The sequence below is a fragment of the Lutjanus erythropterus genome, chromosome 14 (genome assembly GCF_056507025.1).
Source record: "Lutjanus erythropterus isolate fLutEry1 chromosome 14, fLutEry1.hap2, whole genome shotgun sequence".
Taxonomy (NCBI): Eukaryota; Metazoa; Chordata; class Actinopteri; order Lutjaniformes; family Lutjanidae; genus Lutjanus; species Lutjanus erythropterus.
In genome coordinates this window covers 6,046,404-6,066,876 of record NC_139330.1, presented here as the reverse complement: position 1 = coordinate 6,066,876, position 20,473 = coordinate 6,046,404, and the positions used below count along the sequence as shown (strand labels likewise).

Here is a 20,473-nt window from a genome sequence, read left to right as displayed (position 1 = left end):
ATGCATGGCTATACTTGTTTCACTTCAGAAGATTCAAATGTGAAGCGATTCTCTGAGACAAGCGAGTTTTCCCATCATCCACAGCAAGCATGAATTTATAATGACAAAGCGAAGATGTATCCGTAATGTAAGGGCATGACTGATTCATGGCAAGGCTGGCATGCACATTTAATGTAAGCATTAGAGCATTGAAACAATGTTTCTCAGCACCACGTCTCTACACAACATAAGTCATTGGTCCTCAAACAAACACTCTGCTCGTATATGCTAGAATCATACCAACCTTTAATCTAATCTCAAATGGCTAGCTTTGGTTTCTTGCAGGTGTTACTCTGCCTTTCATCATTCTAAATATAGCAGAATGTTGTAAGTTACAGCAATCCTACAGGTCTACTTTTAAGAAAAAAAACTTGCAGGCTTTAACACAAATTGTTATTCAACCCAGTGAGCATTTTTCCATTTAAAAGACATTTAAAAAACAGCTATGGTCATCAGTGAAAAGATGTTCAGTATAGGTGAAAAAATGAAAGTTTTTTTCACTGACTATTTGAGGAAGTTGATTGAACATTCACATTTAGACCATATTTTACCAGGTGCAGTGACATTTCTCAACCTCTACAATGTGCAAATAATAGTCTGTCATCACTTTGGAGCCAAACTAAGAAACTACATCCCAATTCCTCAGTTGAAAGCCAGAAAAAAAAAAAAATTCTCCACACACAGAAATCTAACCTAAATGCCTTGGTGACAGTCTTCAACCCACACATCCAGTTTAAAGGGCTGCATTATACAGAAAATGTATGACATTTTCTGAATTTACTGGGCTGTTTTATTATTTACCTTGACCAACTTAGTTATATATAGTTATAAATCCACATTTTGCATGATTATTATTATGATTATTATATAAAATCTATATCTATATCTATACATCACATGTTTGCACTATTTGAGGATTTATGGTATGTTATTTTAGAGAAAATGTATCTCCGTAGTAATAAAAACTGTAACCAATTAGTTTAAGTACTTGCACATGCACATCAGGGGTGGGAATCTCTTGGCACGTCACAATTTGATTCAGTTTGATTCAATTCCAATTCAGAAGGCTATGATGTGATTGCAAAATGATTATCAATGTATCATGATGCATCAAAATTTTAAGCTTTTTAGCCATCAGTACCACTGTACCAGTTTCATTCTATCCATCTGCAGTTGCTCACACTCAGTCCCTCACCAAGACTCAACAGAAACATGATGCGCATTTTCAGATCTGTTATGTTTCACCAACTGATTCACCCGTAAGCAACCTACATCCCATTTTACAAAACTGTTACAGGTGATGATAATGTCGAGAACTGGTTTTTAAATTTCCAATTATTTACTTTTCTGCATTCTATCATAATCTTTCAAGAGAGAACCTTAGAGAACCTTAACCTTAGTTAGACTACAGCAAGGAGCACAATTTCTTTATTTCACAATAATCTCTCCCATTACAATGTCTTGAAAGCTTCTTATTGGCAGCACGCAGCCTTTTCAGTTCTGTATTTTTTATATTTTATAATGTGTTAAAATCATGTCTTTGTGACTGCATCTCAACTATATATGACTTTGGAGTAATACTTCACTCTAATCAATATTGTCTCTCTTTCAACTGACAACTGAACAAATTAAAATTCTTAAAAAAATTTCTGTTTTGTGACATGTTGATGTTGTAAGTGAATTTTAGCTGGTTGAAAAGACGTCATTGACGTTCAGACCGAGTACCAACCAGAAATCCCAGTTGGTGCTCAGTTTGAATAATAATACTGAGATATTAACCTTATATCTTTTCCACTCTCTCAAACTCTTCATTTATTTAACAAAAGTCCTGTCAAAGTGGAGTAGCAATTGAACCCACGATCTCAGAGCTGCTTTTCTTTCTGCCAAGTGTTTTATAGCTTCATTTTATGAGACTGATTCAAGTGAGATAATAAAGCTGCAATTCAACAGCCAAATACAGAAAACGGCTGAGAAGTTAACCAAGGTAACCTCTGTTTGTTATATATTCTTAGGCTCAACTTACTCTGGCATAATACTGTCATTTTCATCCAAAGAAACCTGTGTCCATTGTGCCTCTGCCTATAGATTTACCTCCTGAAATCCCATTTGTTCTGAGGTATAATAAGTGTGTCCTCATACAGACAACTTTCTTTTTCAAGGTTGGCCAGCTGACACCTTTCCTTCCTCTGGGCAGAGGGAGCAGGAGGAATTCTGCGGCCTGAGTTGACACCCCAGCAAACAACGTACCTATACATCAAATGAACAGCTGCGGTCAGGAGGTTGTCCACTACACAATAGCTTTCACTCTGTGTGATCACAAGCAGGCCACTGGGGGCTTGGTGGGTGGTGGGTGTGTGCCTGGGGGCTGGCGCTGGGTTTGTTGTAAAGGAAGCAGGTAGCAACAAAGCCAGTGGGAGGCCTGGTTGAGGTCCATGTCTGAGAGTTTTTTTACACCGCATATCTTGTGTGCCTCTGGTGAGCTACAGCACCCCTGGGCTTCATGAAAATGATTGCAGACCCTTTTTGCAAAAGCACTGTACGTAATGGCCATCTGTCTGTTTGGAGTGTGAGTACTGAGTCACGCTGTGCTGCGCTGCAGGAGGTGCAGGGTGGGAACAGCTATTTAACTTGCACAGCAGATAGGCTACAATTGACTGAAAGGTGCCATTTCCGATGAGAGAGATCAGCCCCTGACTACAAACACAAAAAAATGTCAGTCAAGGACGAGTGGTCTGGTCACACGTATGTCTGGCTGGCTTTTGGCTCTTAGGGACAAGTAGCTACACACGGTACATCTTTATACAGACAACACAGCGCAGATGATTAAACTCCCATCCTATTTGGAGGACTGCTACAATGAACACTGCTCAGTCATCTTGACAATTCACCCCTGCTGGAAGTGCAGGTAAGGGCCAGTTTATCAAACAAGGAGACAGCGCAAATCTACTTTAAATTCCACATGTCGGTACTTTGTTTTGTGGTGAATAATATTTTGAGTTATACCTTGACACTTGCTCCCTCAGAGGTTCCCGAGGGACCCTGCAATTACAAGCATTGCAGTAGTCTTTTCACGCAGGGACAGGATAAAAGGACTTTGTGTCATAAAAAGATGATTATATGAAAACTGGTGAACAGTACATATGTTATTATTATTTTTCATCATTACCTTTTAACAATCCTAGGCCTTTCCTAGCCCCTGTTTAAGCCAGCAATATTTCTTGAAAAATATTCCTTTTTGAAAAAGGCATAGGCATATTGTATTATGTTTACAACCTTTGCACTAATGCTAGCTCTTATAAAGACGTGGCTGGCCCCCAGCAGTCTATAGATTATCTTTGAGCGTGTCTTTGTTGTGCGCCTTTCACAGACTCTCCTGTTGTCGTGCAATGCTAATTTGACTTTGAAAAATAACCACTGCCCCCTCAACAGCGAACACTGTCCTGCTGCCAGTGGACAAGAGAGAGTGATGCCCTGGTGTGTGTTTTGAATAGATGATTTTGCCCCTGAGATCTACCTCAGCAAAACAGGTGACTCATAAATGCCAATACCGGGGGATGGAGGCAAAGCTGGCACATGCTAAGGGTATCATTGGGACACTGCCATTTAGAAATGTCACACCTTCTCCATCCTGTCTTTCTTTTGTCCTACGGGTTTGTGTCCTACAACTTTATGAGTTATTAAGGAGGCAGGGGATGCTTTGAGTCATGCGGGAGAGGTTTAACAGTGAGTAGCTCGATTATACTAAAGATAATTGAACCTATTGAGCATAACGGTGGTAGAAGCAGAACGGAATCTTCCTGGATTTCTGGATGAAATGAAATAAGACAAACCCTACGTCCTGATCAGGAGCGTAATCAGCGCAATAGGGCATGAAAATAATTGGACACCCAGAGCATCAGAGCTACATGATGCCTAAACAGTCCTGTTCGTCCTGACATCAGAGCAGTTAAGAGTCTGACAAGCTGTCTCCTTTAACGCATCGTGGTGTTTGTGCCCTTTAGTGTGTGGGTCACTACACAAACACACAAACGGTGTCTGGGATTGGTTTGGACGCCTGAGGAAAAGACCATAATTCAAGGAGTCAACGGGCCTTACAGGCAGACTTGTCCTCCTCATCAATACAAGCATTCTCAAGTGCTACCTTAATATACCCCTTGTGGTTTTGTGCTAATAATATAGCCTGCTTGTAGCAGTATGGGAGAATGGGAGAAGATTTTAAAGAGATCAATACAGCCTGTGTGATTGCTCTTTTTGAGCTTTATTCCAGGTCTGCTGTGACTGTTTGCTTTAATATACTTTTATAATTACAATAACTTTGTAACTTTTGTAATGAGTCCAAGTTTTAGCCAGGTCTCAGCTGAAAAGACACTGTTACTCTCAGGTCCTGATGAAATAAAGTTAAATTGAAATTGATTCTTAATGGAAGAAAAGCTAGAAAATGAGGTACTGATGTATTGTACTTTCTGAGCGAAGATGTCAGTGTTTTTCATTCAGTTTCAAGTGTATTTCATGTGTTTATCAAGAATTAGGACTCAACAATACAACAATATCATATCATTATTGTTAAATGAGATACTGTCTTAGATTTTGGATGTTGTTATATTGTGATTATATTATATTTTAAAAGCTGCATGACTGCACTGACAGACTGTTATAGCTGTTTTATTATTTGCCTTTACCAACTTAGTCATTCACCATTTTTATTTTTTTTTATTTATGACCTAGCCTTAATTTCACTACATGTAAAATTTCTCAACTCTAAACTTTAATACCAGTATGTAAAGCTTACAGCGAAATGTATTTAAAAGTAGTCACTGTGCCATAAAATGGTCCTTGTCTGCATTTTAATTTCATATATACTTATATAAGGTTGAGCTAATTTTAACTATTCTATGCACAGTTTGGTTTGGGTACCAAAATATGGTGCCAATACAGCACTGGCTCCTACACAACTGCTACTCACCAGACCGAATCATAACGCAGAGTACGGTCCCTCATTTGGGTGGCACTGGGTGGTACTGACACATTTTCAAATGTGCCTAGTTAACATTATGGCAATACTAATTCTACATGACTCTGGTGGCGGGTAGCCTTCCATTAGTTAGGCGCTTCTTTAAACACGGTTAAAATGCTGAGCTAAATGGTCTAAAGTGTGGCTGTATTTCACCCGAAACGATTCCAACAGAGGGCGGGACGTGCAACAAATGAAACAATTGTGTGTGATTGGGGGGAAGGATCTGGTGATGCACTGGGATAAACATCTAAGCAGAGGGATGCAACGTGCTCGACAGCTTACATAACCCCATGGAAATCACATCAGCTGCCAGTGTGGGCGTCCCTGACCCGGGTTCGGGGAGCACTGATATAAAACACTCGATGAGATGTGTCATAATGACTTAACATTTATGTCTATGACGTGGAGACCATTGATGATGGTGACAGCAGCAAATATGATGATATTTCTGCAAACGAATTGCTGAAGTTTGAAGCTGGAGTTTGCAGAAGAATACAGACTCAAAATTTGTTTTGCTGTTATTTTTAGTTTTATTATGTGAATTTATTATGCCAATCTAAGTGTTTTGCATTTATTATATATTTAAGTAAGCTTTTAATTGTTAACAGTTAACATATTGTTCAATTTCAAGTCTTTTTTTCCCCAGAGTATTAGTATCAGGCATCATTTCAGCACTGGTATTATTTTTGCACTGGTATGGGAAATAAACCCAAACAGTACTGTCTACTGTCTACAGCAGTGCATCATATTCTATGAGATAGTCATATGTTTGAAATATTTGACAATTTACCATATTTCATTTTGGAGAAAATGTGTATACCCAGATATATATCATATGTTATATCACTGGCTAGCCTAAAAATATTATTTATAAGCCATATCGCCCAGCCCTATCAGGTATTATTGATTATGGTGGAGATTGAGGCATGAAACTATAGGATACTGTATGGAGGAGTTTTACTATTCCTTAAATCAATAGGTTAAATGCCTGTGCATGTGTGTGTATGTCTGTGTTACTGTATATCACTTACAGGCAGGCCTCTGGGTCCAGGCTCCCCAGTCTTTCCTCTCCGTCCCTAAGGGAAGCACAAAAAAAAGATTAAGATGAGTGAGTGAAGATGCAACAACAGGTGTAGCTGGGCATACATGCTGCCAGCAATTAAGGGTAGACAGCAACTCCTGTCGCAGTCTCTAATTTGCTTTTAATTAACAACAAGAAAACAGCTTAATTGCTGCACCCCGTGTGGCCCACTAGTCTTTGTTCCCTCCTCTGGTTTACTGCCTCTTTTCCAGCTGTGTGAGTCCCTCGGTGCATTAATCAACCCAAGGAGCACATACAGCAGCAAACAGGCCAAGCCAGCCAGTGCTGTCCAGCGTTACAAAACGAGGTCAGAAGGAAGCAACTATTTTGATTTTTTTTTCTTTCTTTTTTTTGACATTTTGTGAATTGCAAGAGGCCTTAGTGCTTGAAAGTCTTGAAAAAGCTGACATCTTAATGAGATGTAATGCTATCTGAACCAAACCAAAGTTGGTATAATTTACATCAAGAGGGTTTATGTCCTTGTGAGAAAAGAGGATAAAGCTCTGTGGATATCCTTACAGCTATCCTATAAACTGGCAGAGCATCACTGGCTGTGTGTTATAAGGAGTGCCTGGAATTAGCTGGCTTTCACACACACAAGACGGATGTAAAATCAACTCAATTAGGAGATGGTAATACTCTGGCCAATATCAATTCACTGAACAGCAGCGTAATCAACGGCAGAAGCACGAGACAAAGCAGATATCTGTATTACGGCTAAATATGATTACCTCTTTCTAATAGGAGTTTCATCATCTGACACAATTGCAACATAGAAACATTGTATTTCTCTTCTACTGTATGTGTCAGTACGGGTGACACACAAAAACACTTATTCCCTCCGCTGAGTTAGTGGTGGTGTAGATCTGTGCAGATGGAAGGATCAGCGGCTGCCGAAAGAAAAGTAGAGAATCACAAAGCAACGCCTCCGATTCTTCCCTCTGACACTCCATGCATGCAGACTTTGATTAACTGGGTCGAATTTGACATGTGCGTTTGCCTGCAACAAAGACAAAGGAAGGAACTTCACTGAGTGCTATTGCTTTTAATCATCTGTTTGCACGTGCGCTCATGCTCATTCGCTGTGTGTGTTCCTCTGTCTGTCGTCCAAAGATTACAGGATTATGAAAACAGGAGAAGCCAAGGTGTCGTACAGTAAATATTAACCTTAATAATGACACAGTGGAACTTGTGTGTGCTCACTCTTGGGAATTGCATGCTGCTGTTTGATGTGCCAACACGGCCTCGGCCAGCGTCTTTTCATCATCTGTGTTAATGTAGCTCTGAGGCTACGCGTGCTTTAATGCGAGCATGACTGAGTGCTACGTCAAGAGAAGATGTTGAAATGCGTTGATGTGCAGGTACCGCACCTTTAAACCCTAAAATACTTTACTTCAAATGACTGACATTATGCTGCATGTGGGAATAACCGCTTTGAAATGTAATTGAGGTTGGTTACCTTTGTGGCGTGAAAGGAGCAGTCAGAGTGGCAGTATTCAAAGAGTGCTATATTACATAGATTCAAAACACGTCACTTTTGCATACAGTAAATGGTCTATTCCTCACAAACAAAGGTGTCATTTTGGTGAGGGTGGATGCTGTTATTTTCCCTCTTTCACTGATAATGAACAGGCTGACACTGAATCATTGCTACGTTTGCCAAAAGACCAGACTGTTTGTTCTACCCTTAGCCTGTGTCGCTGCCCTTTCTCTCCTGAACTCGACAACAAAAGCAGATTACATAGATAAGTAATTTAGCTAATGAATATTTCATATGCTATTATTCCAAGCAGGTCATGAATTATGCAGTTTTGAATATTATTTCTCCACATTTGCCCTTAAATCTCTTTAAACACCAAAGTCTATGTGAATTTTATGCCCATGTATTTGGAGCTCAGTTTTCAACGAATAAGGTCAGAAAAACTAAATCCTGATCTGGCGTTGACTTCATATTTTCAATCATAAAGGCCTGAAGCTAACTTGCAGTTATCTACTAGTTATCAATACCTTTATTGTGATAATATTGTACAGTTTTTGTTGAAACTGATGTAGAGTGGCGTTAATGCAAGGCTACGGTCATTTGGAGGCTGTGGTTTGTGTGACTGAATTTCACTGCAGATAAATTGGTTGAGCTCACAAAAGGAAATACTAGAAACTTTTGAATTACTGCCTTTATCACTGGATTTATACTCTCACTTGCCAGGTTTTTTGCTACACCTACCTAAAAATAATACACTGCAATTCAGCCGCCTTGCAATAAATCCTATCTTTATGATAATAATAATTGAAGACATTTGAAGGTTGTAGTTATGTGGCTGAATTGCACTATACTGAGAGATGTTTCTAATATTTTATCTACTCTTATTGACATAAATGGGGCAGATAATCTTGGTTGGGGGCCAGTTTTTCCTCTTTGATAATGAATTAATTCAATATTTATAATGACCAACAGCCCAGACAATCATTTTCACAATAAAGCAATCCATTAAACAGACGACGCCAGGTGACCTTAGGGTTAGACTGACACTTAGCACGCCATCCCCAACAAATCTGTGCACAGTGACAAGAAATAATTAGTCCGGAGTACAGCTGTCATCACCATTTGCACTCAGTTGACTCTCCAAACTGAAACACCTGCCAGTGACACAGAGAGATAACTGCCTCTGAGGGGACGAAGTGGCTCTGGACTGTTGAGATAATCAGGACGCCAGCAGCCGCCGTAGTGCCCATGAGCACCCAAACATTACAGCAACAGTTGGCACAAGTGTGTGAAGTGTTTCAGAGTATTAACTCGGGGTTAAAAGTTCAGTTCTGTGTTAATGCCATTTCAATGATTTGATCAGCTCTAAATGTCGTGCTTTGACCTCCTCGACTTTTGTTAAAGTGTAACTAAAGGGATATTGTGACATTTTGAATTGAGGTCATTTTATAATCACTTTCAGTCATATTAAAGATTTTTTCTTCACTTACTTAAAAATAGTTTGTTGGTGTGTTGTCTTTGCAGAAAACAATGCTTGCTTATCTGAGTTACCTAAACTAAAAAGAATAGTTACAATTTCACCCTTAAAGAGCAAAAACACATTGGATACTAAAAGGATAGTAAAAACATTCATATGATGTGCATTAAAACTGCTAATTTCCCCAGTCCCAATACTGAGCTTTATTCAAAGCTTCATTATAGATTTGTCTTATTATCATGAATATCCCATTGTGTGTGTGTGTGTGTGTGTGTGTGTGTGTGTGTGTGCGCATGATCAACAGACCTGCATCTTGTCTAAGCTAATCTCACATACCACTGGACTGATCAGCCTATATTTTCTGTGGTTATCCATGACTGTATGCTGAGGGACCTCTGAGTCAGATTTGGATTTCTGACTTGAGGATGACCTGATCACATTTTGGTGGTCAAAGGTCAAAGTCCCTGTGACCTCATGTCCATCCCATTCTAGTTATGGCGATATATCAGGAATGCTCAGAGGGGATTTTTAAAAACTTGGTTCAACTGTCCACTTGGACGCAAACATGAACTGATTAGATTTTGGTGGTAAAAGGTCAGAGGTCAGAGGTCAAGGTCACGTTGACCTCACTGAACACATTTTTGGCTATAACTCATTGGCCAAAAAAAACCTCATTGGATTTAATAATGAGGTGATGACATTTTATATCCAACAGGTCAAAGGTCAACTTCACTGTAACATAATGTTCAACTCTCTGTAGGTCCTCTGTACTCCTCTGTAAAAATAGTCTCTAAATCACAACAGTCACTGGAAATTATTCACTGGAATCGCTCATATATCACTCCGATTTGCCCCAAAATACACTTAATGCCTATCGACTGCTCTGTCTTATATGACCATTGACAGGTGACTTCTTACTGTTCTTAACTGGCTACTAGGGGCCGCAAGTGATCAACTGCTTCAGTTTTTAATCTTGTTTTAGCTCAACCCATGTGGCGGTCATGTTAATGTTGCCATATCTCTACTGGTTGCACCTGGCAGTTGTGGTGGCATTGCAGCAGGTGCTTCACCACCCATTGGTTGCAGGGATCTGCACGCTACAGAGTGCACTTCTGGTTTAGTTTTTAAATTGTTTTTCTGGTGAAGAAGGTAGACACAACACCAGAAAAAAAAAAAGTGTCAGAGGTGACATGCAGTCCAAAGCAGTCTCTAGGCAACAAGGATGAACAGGAAAATGAAACCGAGGATTTCAACTTTTAGTGAGAGCAAAAGAGCAGCCTGCAGTTGGACTTGGACCATTAGGTAAATGGATATTTCGCTCTGCAACATTCAAGTCACTTTTAAACTTAACACCACCTGTGTCTGCCAAAATGCCATAGTAAAATATGTCAACATGATGATAATTATAACTTGAACGGCAGGCCAAGACCAGCCAGCAGTGTCTATGAATCTTTTCTTTCTTTCACTTTCAAGCCAACTTCAACTTTCTCATTTCCTTTCCTGTTTCTCCGTCTCTCATTTATCTCTCCCTTTGTGTATAATAGCATACTCCTCCATTACTCTCATCTCATCCCTCTCTGCTGTCTCCTGTTTTTCTTGTCATCTCTCCTTCCTTCTCCTGTCTCCTGTCACTCGCCCCGTTTCTCCCTCACCCAACTTCCAGCTCCTGTTGGATCACCCTGGCAATCTCTGTTGCTATGCAACGCTCAGTGTCCTATAAATTTGACAACATCCTAGTGCTTGATTATTATTTGAGCGCTGCAGTGTGAAGCCCTCCTTCAGGTCATTGCGGTAGATTAGAGGAGGGGCGAGAGATAGAGGAAGGAAAGGAAGGAAATGAGGGATGGGAGGCAGAGAAAGATGAAGGGATTGTGGAGGAGAGGAAAAGAGAAGGAGTGGGAGTAAAAGATGAACTTGCTTCTCAGGTAATGAAAGATGGGCCTGCAAGACCAAACACATATTCACCAGAACTATTTATCTGCTCCACTCTTAAAACCTGCAAACCATATAACAGAAGTGTGAAAAGCACTCCACATTAACTACTAATTCAATAAGGATACTCGTAAGGCTGGAGTGAGTACACATTGGAGCCAGGGTAAGGAGGAGGCCTCAGTAGACTGACAGCGTGTTTTGAACTTTAGACTTACTGTAATCCACATGGATCCCAGCCTCGTCAACTCTGCTATGAGTTCTAAAGTGGAAAAGTAAAGCACAGACATGGGGCCCGGCTCAGTCCTGCAACGCATGCCCCAATCTGAGAGCAAAGTCAACAGCGACAGCGACACACAGCAGAGGCACTCATTTATGATGACTCTATAATCCTTATCCCAAATGTCAACATGTTCCCTGAGACGTTCCATGTCCGACTCCCCATACTGGGATAACACAGTGGTATAAAATGGAGAGGCCAGAACGTGAAGCATTTTTAGCAATAAAGCAGAAACACCATCAAAAAGCCACATAATCCACCTGACAAATGCCCCTGTCAAGAGGGGTCAGTAGATAAGCTGGAGGGGCCTTCTGAAATAAACACCACAGGACCCAACTCAAACCTGACAGACAGCACAGAGGGACTGATATTTTTTTTCCTTTTATATCCACAGATAGCTATCAGTAGGTATAATCAATTTTAACTCATTTTAACATCTGAAGTTTTATCATATTTCAAACACAATATCTCATCTTTGATTTTTCTTAATTTTCCTCTCTATGTAAAAAAAAAGATGAAGGGCACTAGAGCTCTCAAAAGTCACTATCATTTTTTTAAATTCATTAATTTTCTATTAAATTATAAATCCATTCTGTTTTTATTTTGAGATTCAAATTTAAACTCATGTATTTGTAGGAATACCTGAAACTGCTTTATACATACATACATACATCGTATATAACCATTTATTCATTGTTCACTTCTCACAGAATCTAGCCTGGTCATCTACAGATACATACTGTAGGTGGCTTTTGACTGACTTATCGCACAGCACAGAGAGACAACACAATGGCCAATTTTTTTCTCCTTTTATATCCAGAGATAGCTATCAGTAGGTAAATCAACTTTAACTTATTTTAACATTTGAAGTTTTATCATGTTTCAAACACGATATCTCATCCTTGATATTTGCTAATTTGCCTATCTATGTAAAAAAAAAAAAAGGTCACAATCCTTTTTTTATTTATTAATTTTCTACTAAATGATAAATCCAGTCTGTTTTTACTTTGACCTCCAAATTTAAATCTGTTATGATTGGTAGCAGTTATGGCTGGACTATATGGGATATATGGTATATATCATTTAAATTCCTCTAAAATCACTGTAATTGTAAATTCTCATATAGTGATTATCTCATAGAATATGATGTATGGCTGTAGATTAAACTACAGTATATAACAGCATATAAATTAGGGCTGATATGGACAAAATCAAATGGGCCTATAGCAGCATTTTTGACCAAATACCTCTATCGATATTGCAACAATATTATGAGAAGACTATTGGTATGTTCATAAAATATTAATAAAATGAGAGTTTTGATAAATAATCATCAGTAATTGTAAGTAATGTGGATGCAATGAAAGTTACAGAAAAATACAGCCTTAAAATCAGGAAAATACAACACCTATCTCAACATATTCAAAATACAAAAGACAATGTTTAGTCGTGCATCATAATATTGAAATAATACTGATACATTGCAACTATTACTTGAAATCAGAAATTTAGGAGAGACCTACTTTTCCTACAAAGAGACCCATTGCATAAAACTACATAAAAACTTTCAGTTTTAACCAAATCTTGCCTGGTCACACCACAGAGACGTACACTTGAGGGCTTTTGACCGACTTATCACAAGAAATCTCTCGTGTCCTGCCTTTCGTTCTTCTGTCTGTCTCACGTGTGACACCGAAGTTTAATGTCCTGAAGCCAAGTTGTTCGGCGACAATGTTATGTAGCTCATGGGAGAGATGACCTTTTCTTGACTGAAAAACTCACATGCCACTCCCACTGTTTCTGCCTGAGCTGAGTCCTGTCTCCCTCTGGGGACATGTACTCAGGCCACCTGAGCCTTTTGTCTAACTGCTGTACTGCGTATAACTGGAACGGACTATGAAGCTCATGAGCAGCAGCTGTATTTGCTCGGTAAACAAATGTGTACAAAACAGTGAAGATGATAAACCCTTGTAATATTTTCATGTTGTTTAACAACTCACAGAGCAAAGAGTAGGTGGTATTGAGTTCTCTGTTATCTTTGTCTGTGTGCAAGGTGTACTTTAGCAGTACAGTGAGGGGCCAAAGGACACGGACTGTCCAAAAATACACATGGACGAGCGTGAACACAGAAAAGACAAATGTGCTCATGCTGCATGCACACACACTGACACAAGTAAGACATTTTGCCACAACACAGCTTGTCACAATATAAGTGGAAATGCTTGTCTGCTCTTTGCCTGCGAAAGGTGGAAAAGAGGACATACGACCAGACACATTTGATCCCCTCAGTCCCCCAGTCAAACCTAGAGTCCCATAGGAACATTTACGTTATCCAGATTCAGACAAGATACAGACAATTATTCACACAGCCACCAGAATCTAATTTATTCTCTAATTAATTCTGAAATGTCATCCTTTCCCCTTGCAAATATTTTCTGACTTCTCATTTAAAAATTTGCACCGTGAACCATAAGAATCAGCAAGACTAGGAAAACAACATAAGTATGCATGGATAATCTCTAAATTACCAAGATGTCTGCAGCAACCTCTTAAGCCTTTCACCTTGTTTAGCTCAATAACACGTGGCTAAATATTAAGCAATATGGGAAGGAATATAAACATTAAATAAACTCCAGTGTCAGAGTTTCTTAAAGGAGAAGGTTGTTGTCTTCTGTACAAAGAGCAGGAAAGTGATGGAAAATCTACTATGTAGTTGTTCGCTGTGATTTTATAAGGAAAGAACTAACAGACACATTCTCAGCTTCACCTACATTCATAATATTTTCTCACATGTACACTACATCAGCCCAGCTGATTCTGGGCGTTAGCTTCAAAATATCAGCTGAGTATCAGCTGGAGAGGGAGAGAAATATTCAGTGAATTCACACCAACTCTGCTGCTCAGTATGCTGCAGTTGACAGAATTCTCACCAAACCCGTTTTTACTGTCAAATCAACGCGTCTGAGGTAAATATCGATTCTGCTGCTCGCTTGAAATGTCACAAAACACACTGCAGAGACCGTAGCCTCACCTGCTTCTGATTAAGGATCCAATTAGAGACAGACAGTGCAAATTCCCTACTTGTGACTGCCCTCGCTGGATGCCATCTTAGGACACTGCACAAGCTCAGAAAATGCCTGGGCACTGGAGCTTGCAGAGATCCCTTGCACTTGGTAAAAGCCTCAATAAAATAGGATTTGTTCCAGTTGTTTACTGAGGGTTAAGAGGAGCGGCCGGGGCAGGAAGAGAACGGCAAAGCCGACAGCTGCCTGGCAGGGGCTCAAATGCAGCTTAGCATTTTTCACCATTCTGACTGGCACACAATGCTCTCTTTAACTCCCAGCCATCTAAATATTCAGGGACGTATAAAGAGATGGCTGACACTGCAGCCGACTTAAGACACAGCTCAGCTGGCCAAGATTGCACCTATAGTCTCTTGGCTAAAGCTTTCCATGAAGGCTTTCCTCACAGAGACTCAATCATAGATCCCATGTGACTAAATGGTGATTTGTTCATGTGCCACTAGATGGCAAACTAGCTTCATCACAAATTTTTACACATGGTGGGGGACAGAGCCAATGAGGCGACTGTAAGCTCTCTATGAGAGTGGATAGATGTCCTCAATGCATGAATGTATGATGTGTGTTGGGTAACATCCCTAATTAGGCAGTCTGGCAATTAGGCACTGAATACCGTAAAGGAGATTTTTCTGTAGAGGGCTTACAACGATGAGAGAAGAAGGTAATAGACGAGAGCAAGGAGCTGTATGAGAGAGAGACAGAGAGTGACAATAATTTTCATACCGCATTATGCCTCTTTTCAACTGCCACACAATACAAAAGGGACACAGGTGGCATGACAAGGATACCCAGTCATACAACGCAGCATATCATTGCGTAAAATAACCATTATGGAGCTATTTCAGCAAACATCAAAATCTCACTACCACACAGTATGCAAACACCAGAGCCAAAGGCAAACACGGGAAATGCAGACAGTGGATGTCTATGGAAACTAAGCCAAGGCAGTCCCAAGGGAGCCTCAGAACAGCTCTTTACAACAGCCACGTCTCTACCACGTCTTCAGCAATGAGTTTTAAGAGCTCATTGACTTTAACAACTCCTAAGGAGAGGAAAGAGGGCTGATGATATTATCGGAATTTGCATTTTTATGCGGTGAAGACGATAAATCTATATTAAACCATGAGCTCAATTCCAACCTATCAGCTGAATGTCTGCGCAGAGTTTCCATGCAAGCTGGGTGCCTATTGCACAGGCTCCTCACTAGGCCGGCATTGCCTCTTGAATGTTCTCATCGCCTAATGGATGCCGTTATTAGTCTTGGCTCTTTGAAATTTCACAGTCTCATCTGGACTTTTGGCCATATTATTCATCTGGGGCAGATTGCTCCTGTCCTATGTTTACAGATACAGAGTGTTTCATTAATGCATTATCCAACAAGTGAATAGGAGAGGCTGAAAATCTACTTTCAATAAACCCTGGTTCATTTTACAAACCAAATATTTGAGGTCGGCGAGTCTTATGCTTCATATCACTCACCACGCATAACAGATTACACTAAGGTCCCACACACTACCATCTGTATAATATCAGGCCACTGTAAATGCGCTGCTCCCTGGCATGCCATTAAAGTGGACACAGATGAATGTATCTAAATTGGTCGCGGGCAGGATGAGAGTGTGAAGAATCAGAATATGGATGGCAGGCTGTAACAGAGCGCTGTAAGTGATGCAGCCTCCCACTACCGCGCCTCTGTGTTCTGCAGTGTTCAGGGCTACACCGCCTCCCCGTCCAGCCTCCTTCCCCCTGCACTCTGAGCTCTCAGCGTCCTCCTCCCTCCCCTTGGCCGCGGCAATGGCAGACATAGATAGCGCTTACTCCGGGGGCACGCTTCAATCCAAGCACCTCGGATCCAAGATGCCCTTTTGAAAGTATTTACATTCTCAGCATTTCTCCATCTCTGTCTCCTCCTTAAACTGACCTATAACGCCAAGCAGTGTCTTTGTATATTACTAGACTGTTTGGAGCCAGAGAGAATCCCATTGTTTGGATGACTGAAGCCAACGGTGTGGACCACGATATCTAGAACAGTCACCGGGGCCAGTCACCTCCTGTCCACTGACATAACTCAACGAGTCGAGTGAATTCAGTTCAGCTGACCCTATCTGACACATGACACTCCATTAGTGTAGCTATGACCTGGCAGACATTGAAACAACATTGGAGAGGTATTAGACACAGGCCAAGGGGACGCCAGGCCCTGATGAATTCTGACACTGGATGCTTGCAGTGTCCCTGCCGCGTGGCACAGCTCTGTCTCCTGAGAAAGTCGTGAGGTTGAGATGTGTGAATGAGGGCCGCGCTCTGGCCAACTATATCAAGCCCATCTAATGCTCAGAGGATGTGTTGACCTACATTACCCCTTGTTGAACATAAGCTTTTTACCCGTATACACGCACACACACACACAAACTTCCAGACACACACACGGCGACCATAAAAGCCAGTGAACAATGTGCAATCAAAGTGGCCCTCTCAAAGTCTTGCCCCCTGTATTCCTCCCTGTAATTAATTGGCCAATTAATGTGTGTTTATTCTGGACACCCATGGATGTAGCCATACTGGGGGCTCTCTGGGAAACACGAGAGTCAGACAGATAAATCAAAGCTCTGTGCATCTGTCCTTGCATGTGCCAAACGCTTCCCCCTGTAACCCTCCTCTTTCCCAACTGGGCCCAAATGTGAGACCTTTTCATAGCCAATCAGGTCAAATCTTTGTTTCATCCTCCCTCCCAATGCACTTGACATTGACAAGATTAATTGCCTTGTGCACTGGGCAAATGTGGTACCTCCTGGTGTAATACAGGTGTCAAAAGCGTGGCTCTCTGGATTTCCTCAATATGAATTTGGACAGAGAGAGACAGAGCGAGAGAAGAATAACCTATTCCAGTTTCTTCAACAAAGGGTTAACGAATCCTTCCCCTGCTTGTAAAAATCGCACAGGGTGTAAATCTTGCCATAAAATCTCAGCTGTGAGCCCTGCTGACCTGTAAATTCTTCTGTACGTGTTACTCTGCCATTGAGCTTCAATGGGTTGAGCCAAAACTGTAACTACATATCTACATCATGCTACTGTATTTAAACACTGCTTTAAAGACACAGACCATCAATGTGATCACCAACTGTGTCTCAATGATTAAAGTAGTATGTATTATATTGAGTTACACTTCATTTAACCAACAGAAATGTGAATATGTACATATAGTTTGTAATTATTAGAAAATAGCTTTCTAAAACAGTACAGCAAAATGATTGAAGATGTGCCAAATATGCCAAAGCGAACATCTATAGGTCTTAACAATAAGGCATAAGTTAAATGCCTTGTCATGGCTCGTAAATCTGGCAATTCAATTGATTAATCCTAAAAGTAATTTTCCATGTAAAAAAAGGCAGAAAAAGCTGTTTTCAGCATGAGACATGGCTTGTGGTGGGGTTAGGAAAAAAAACATTTGAAAAATTTAATAGCACAGACGCTTTCCAAGAATCATGATCCAGTTACTTCAAATAATCCACAGACGTTGTCATATAGGCACTATTTTCTGTCTGGCAGGGAAAAGAGTAGTTCTTGTAGTTCGGCTTGCGGGAAGAAAGTAGTCCGGGTAGATTTTACCATAGAAAGAAAATAGTTCCTACATGAAACTGCTCATAACAAGGTCTATGGATTATCTGGAGTAACAGCACAACAAGCTTGGCATTTTATGGGAGAGAAGGCCAACACCTCTATAGCCAGTATCTCCAAAACTCCCAACAAAATAATCTAGATGAAACAGCACTTCAGGTGAGAGGAAGAATATGTATTTTGGATTTTGGGGTGATCTGTCCCTTTAAACTGAATATCTGGGTTATGGACTGACAAAATAAGACATTCAAAGATATCATCTTAGGCTTTGAAAACACTGAACCTTGGGTATGATTTTTAATGTATTCATATTTAATATAAAATATATGAATGTATATATTACATATATCAAACAGAGCAGTGGCATATCAGATCAAAGTCAACAATAAAAGTGAATACAGTACAGAAATGTAATTTACATGCAGGTTTCTGTTATAAAAAGCCTTGTGGCATAAAGAAATAACTTTATCATTATAACTGTATGCTGAATTGGACAACAAAACGCTCCAATCAAAGAGCTGCTGTAATTTCATGCATTTACTGTATCACCCAAATCAGCGGCAGCCTCCCATGGAGAACTTCTGGCAGGAAGGCTGGTATTCTCACCAGGGACTCGTTACTTAATAATCTCGCCCTGCAGGTGCTCTGGTAGAGGTCAACAGTCTGTTACAGTTGCATCGCTGTTCATGTCTGCCTCCACCTACAGAGCAGGAAACGGCTGCCAAATGTTCCAGTCCCCACAAACCGAACCATAACTCCTTCCCCTATCACTGTCATTGCCTGCGTTGGTCTCTGTAGACACACAGACTGATCCAGATGAACCTGAGCCAACTGCATCGGATGTAATATGAATATTATATATACTGTGGTGGGTCAATTATCTCAAAACAACATTTGCTGGGTCCTGTAGAGGAGAGGCATCTAAATTCCAGTTATAGCATGCATTTGGCTTTCAGAGAACGGTATACTTTTTCAGACCAAATTAAGTTAAATGACAAAAGCTATTAACTGTGCAATGAGGAAACACAGATTTAGTTTTAAAGTAGATGAATGTTATTGTATCAAATCCGACAGTAATGTTTTGACCCCAGTGCACCTGCATTAACCATACAATAGAGAGTACAAGAGGATATTGTGTGGTGCTCACTAGTTTAGCATCGCGTGGGCAGATAACCTTGAGACATGTGTTAGCACAGGGGTGAAATATGGAGAAAAATATGCCTGCGTCGTTGGTCAGTGCTTATAGACAGCTGTCTCAGTCATTCAGCACAGGGCTTGAATGGAAAATGTAAACACCACTATCACTTCCAAAAGACAGCAATTACCTCCCTCTTCTGTGGAAATGTGGACCAGTCCAGTTGCCAAGCAAAGACAAGACAGATGATCTTTTCGACTGTTTTGACAGATTATATCCACGCCACTTTAAAGTGCCTGGGCAGCTGTTGTAGACGTTAGTTACATTGTTTAAAATTTTTTGACACAAGCGAAGAACTGAAAGTGTGTCTGTGCTACAATTACTGACACGCATTGATCTGGGGCTCAGCTATCACATGATCTGAAGTGGTGACAGCTGATGAATGTGATGTGACAGCAGTTGAAGCTAGACTCGTATTATTTCACAAATAGCCCTCTCTCCCGTATAACTGGAGGAGAGTCTCTCTGGTCTCATCTGAGAAGCTGTTTTCCTACCCAACGACCAACAAGTGAGCATCATGTTTACACTGAAGTTGTTCTCTGGTTTCATTCAACTTCCGGCAGAGGGATCTCTAAGCAGTCTCATGACTTTGCTGATATGCAGTTGTGGAAAAATAAAAGTACACTGACATAAGGTTCCATGCTGCTCCATGGCTACTGTCAGAGGATAGAAATGCATTAAAGGGTAACTTTGGTATTTTTCAATCTGGGGTCTCATTACAGAAATCTCCTAAGTCTGAAATCATATCTTATCTCAGTTTAGGATGACATTTATGATTTTGGGTATCACAGAAACATGTTTCCTGACTGCATTTAGGAAAAAAAATACTATCTTATCTATCTAGGAAAGGGATTTAGGTATTACATAACCATCCTAACTGAGGAATTGTCTAAGTTAGGGATCCCAAGTTAGAATGGCACAGATCCTGTCCTAAATTCAAAATAACTACAAATGGCAGCACCACTGTTGTTAGGTCTGTATGCCAATGACAATGTAGATGGTGAAGAAAATGAACGCTAAAATATGACTGAAGGCTGCTCAAACTGCATGACAATGCTTTAAGTTTCCTTTACTGTATATTAATGGCGATGTATCAACTGCCATTAATTTTGAATTTGACTGACATGCAAATAATTGGGAAGAAAACTTCCCAAAAGGGTTGTTATTTCCCTCCTTCACGACATGATTAATTCCTCTGACTCGTCAAAACTAAAACTGAATGCCCATCTTTTCTTGTCCATCTGCAAGCTAGCTAGTGACAAGTGAAGTGAGACAGCCAT

The 20,473-nt window shown here is 40.4% G+C and overlaps 1 protein-coding gene across 1 annotated transcript in view; it reads right to left on the bottom strand.

Annotated features, from left to right (window-relative positions):
- Positions 1-20,473, bottom strand: part of LOC146315109 (uncharacterized) — a 120,416-nt gene that overhangs the window by 40,403 nt on the left and 59,540 nt on the right. The window contains exons 17-18 of the mRNA XM_084735340.1: positions 6,085-6,129; positions 3,043-3,078 (exon numbers count right to left, since the gene is read on the bottom strand). Coding sequence (XP_084591466.1) covers positions 3,043-3,078; positions 6,085-6,129 — 81 coding nt within the window. The remainder of the gene's footprint in view (positions 1-3,042; positions 3,079-6,084; positions 6,130-20,473) is intronic.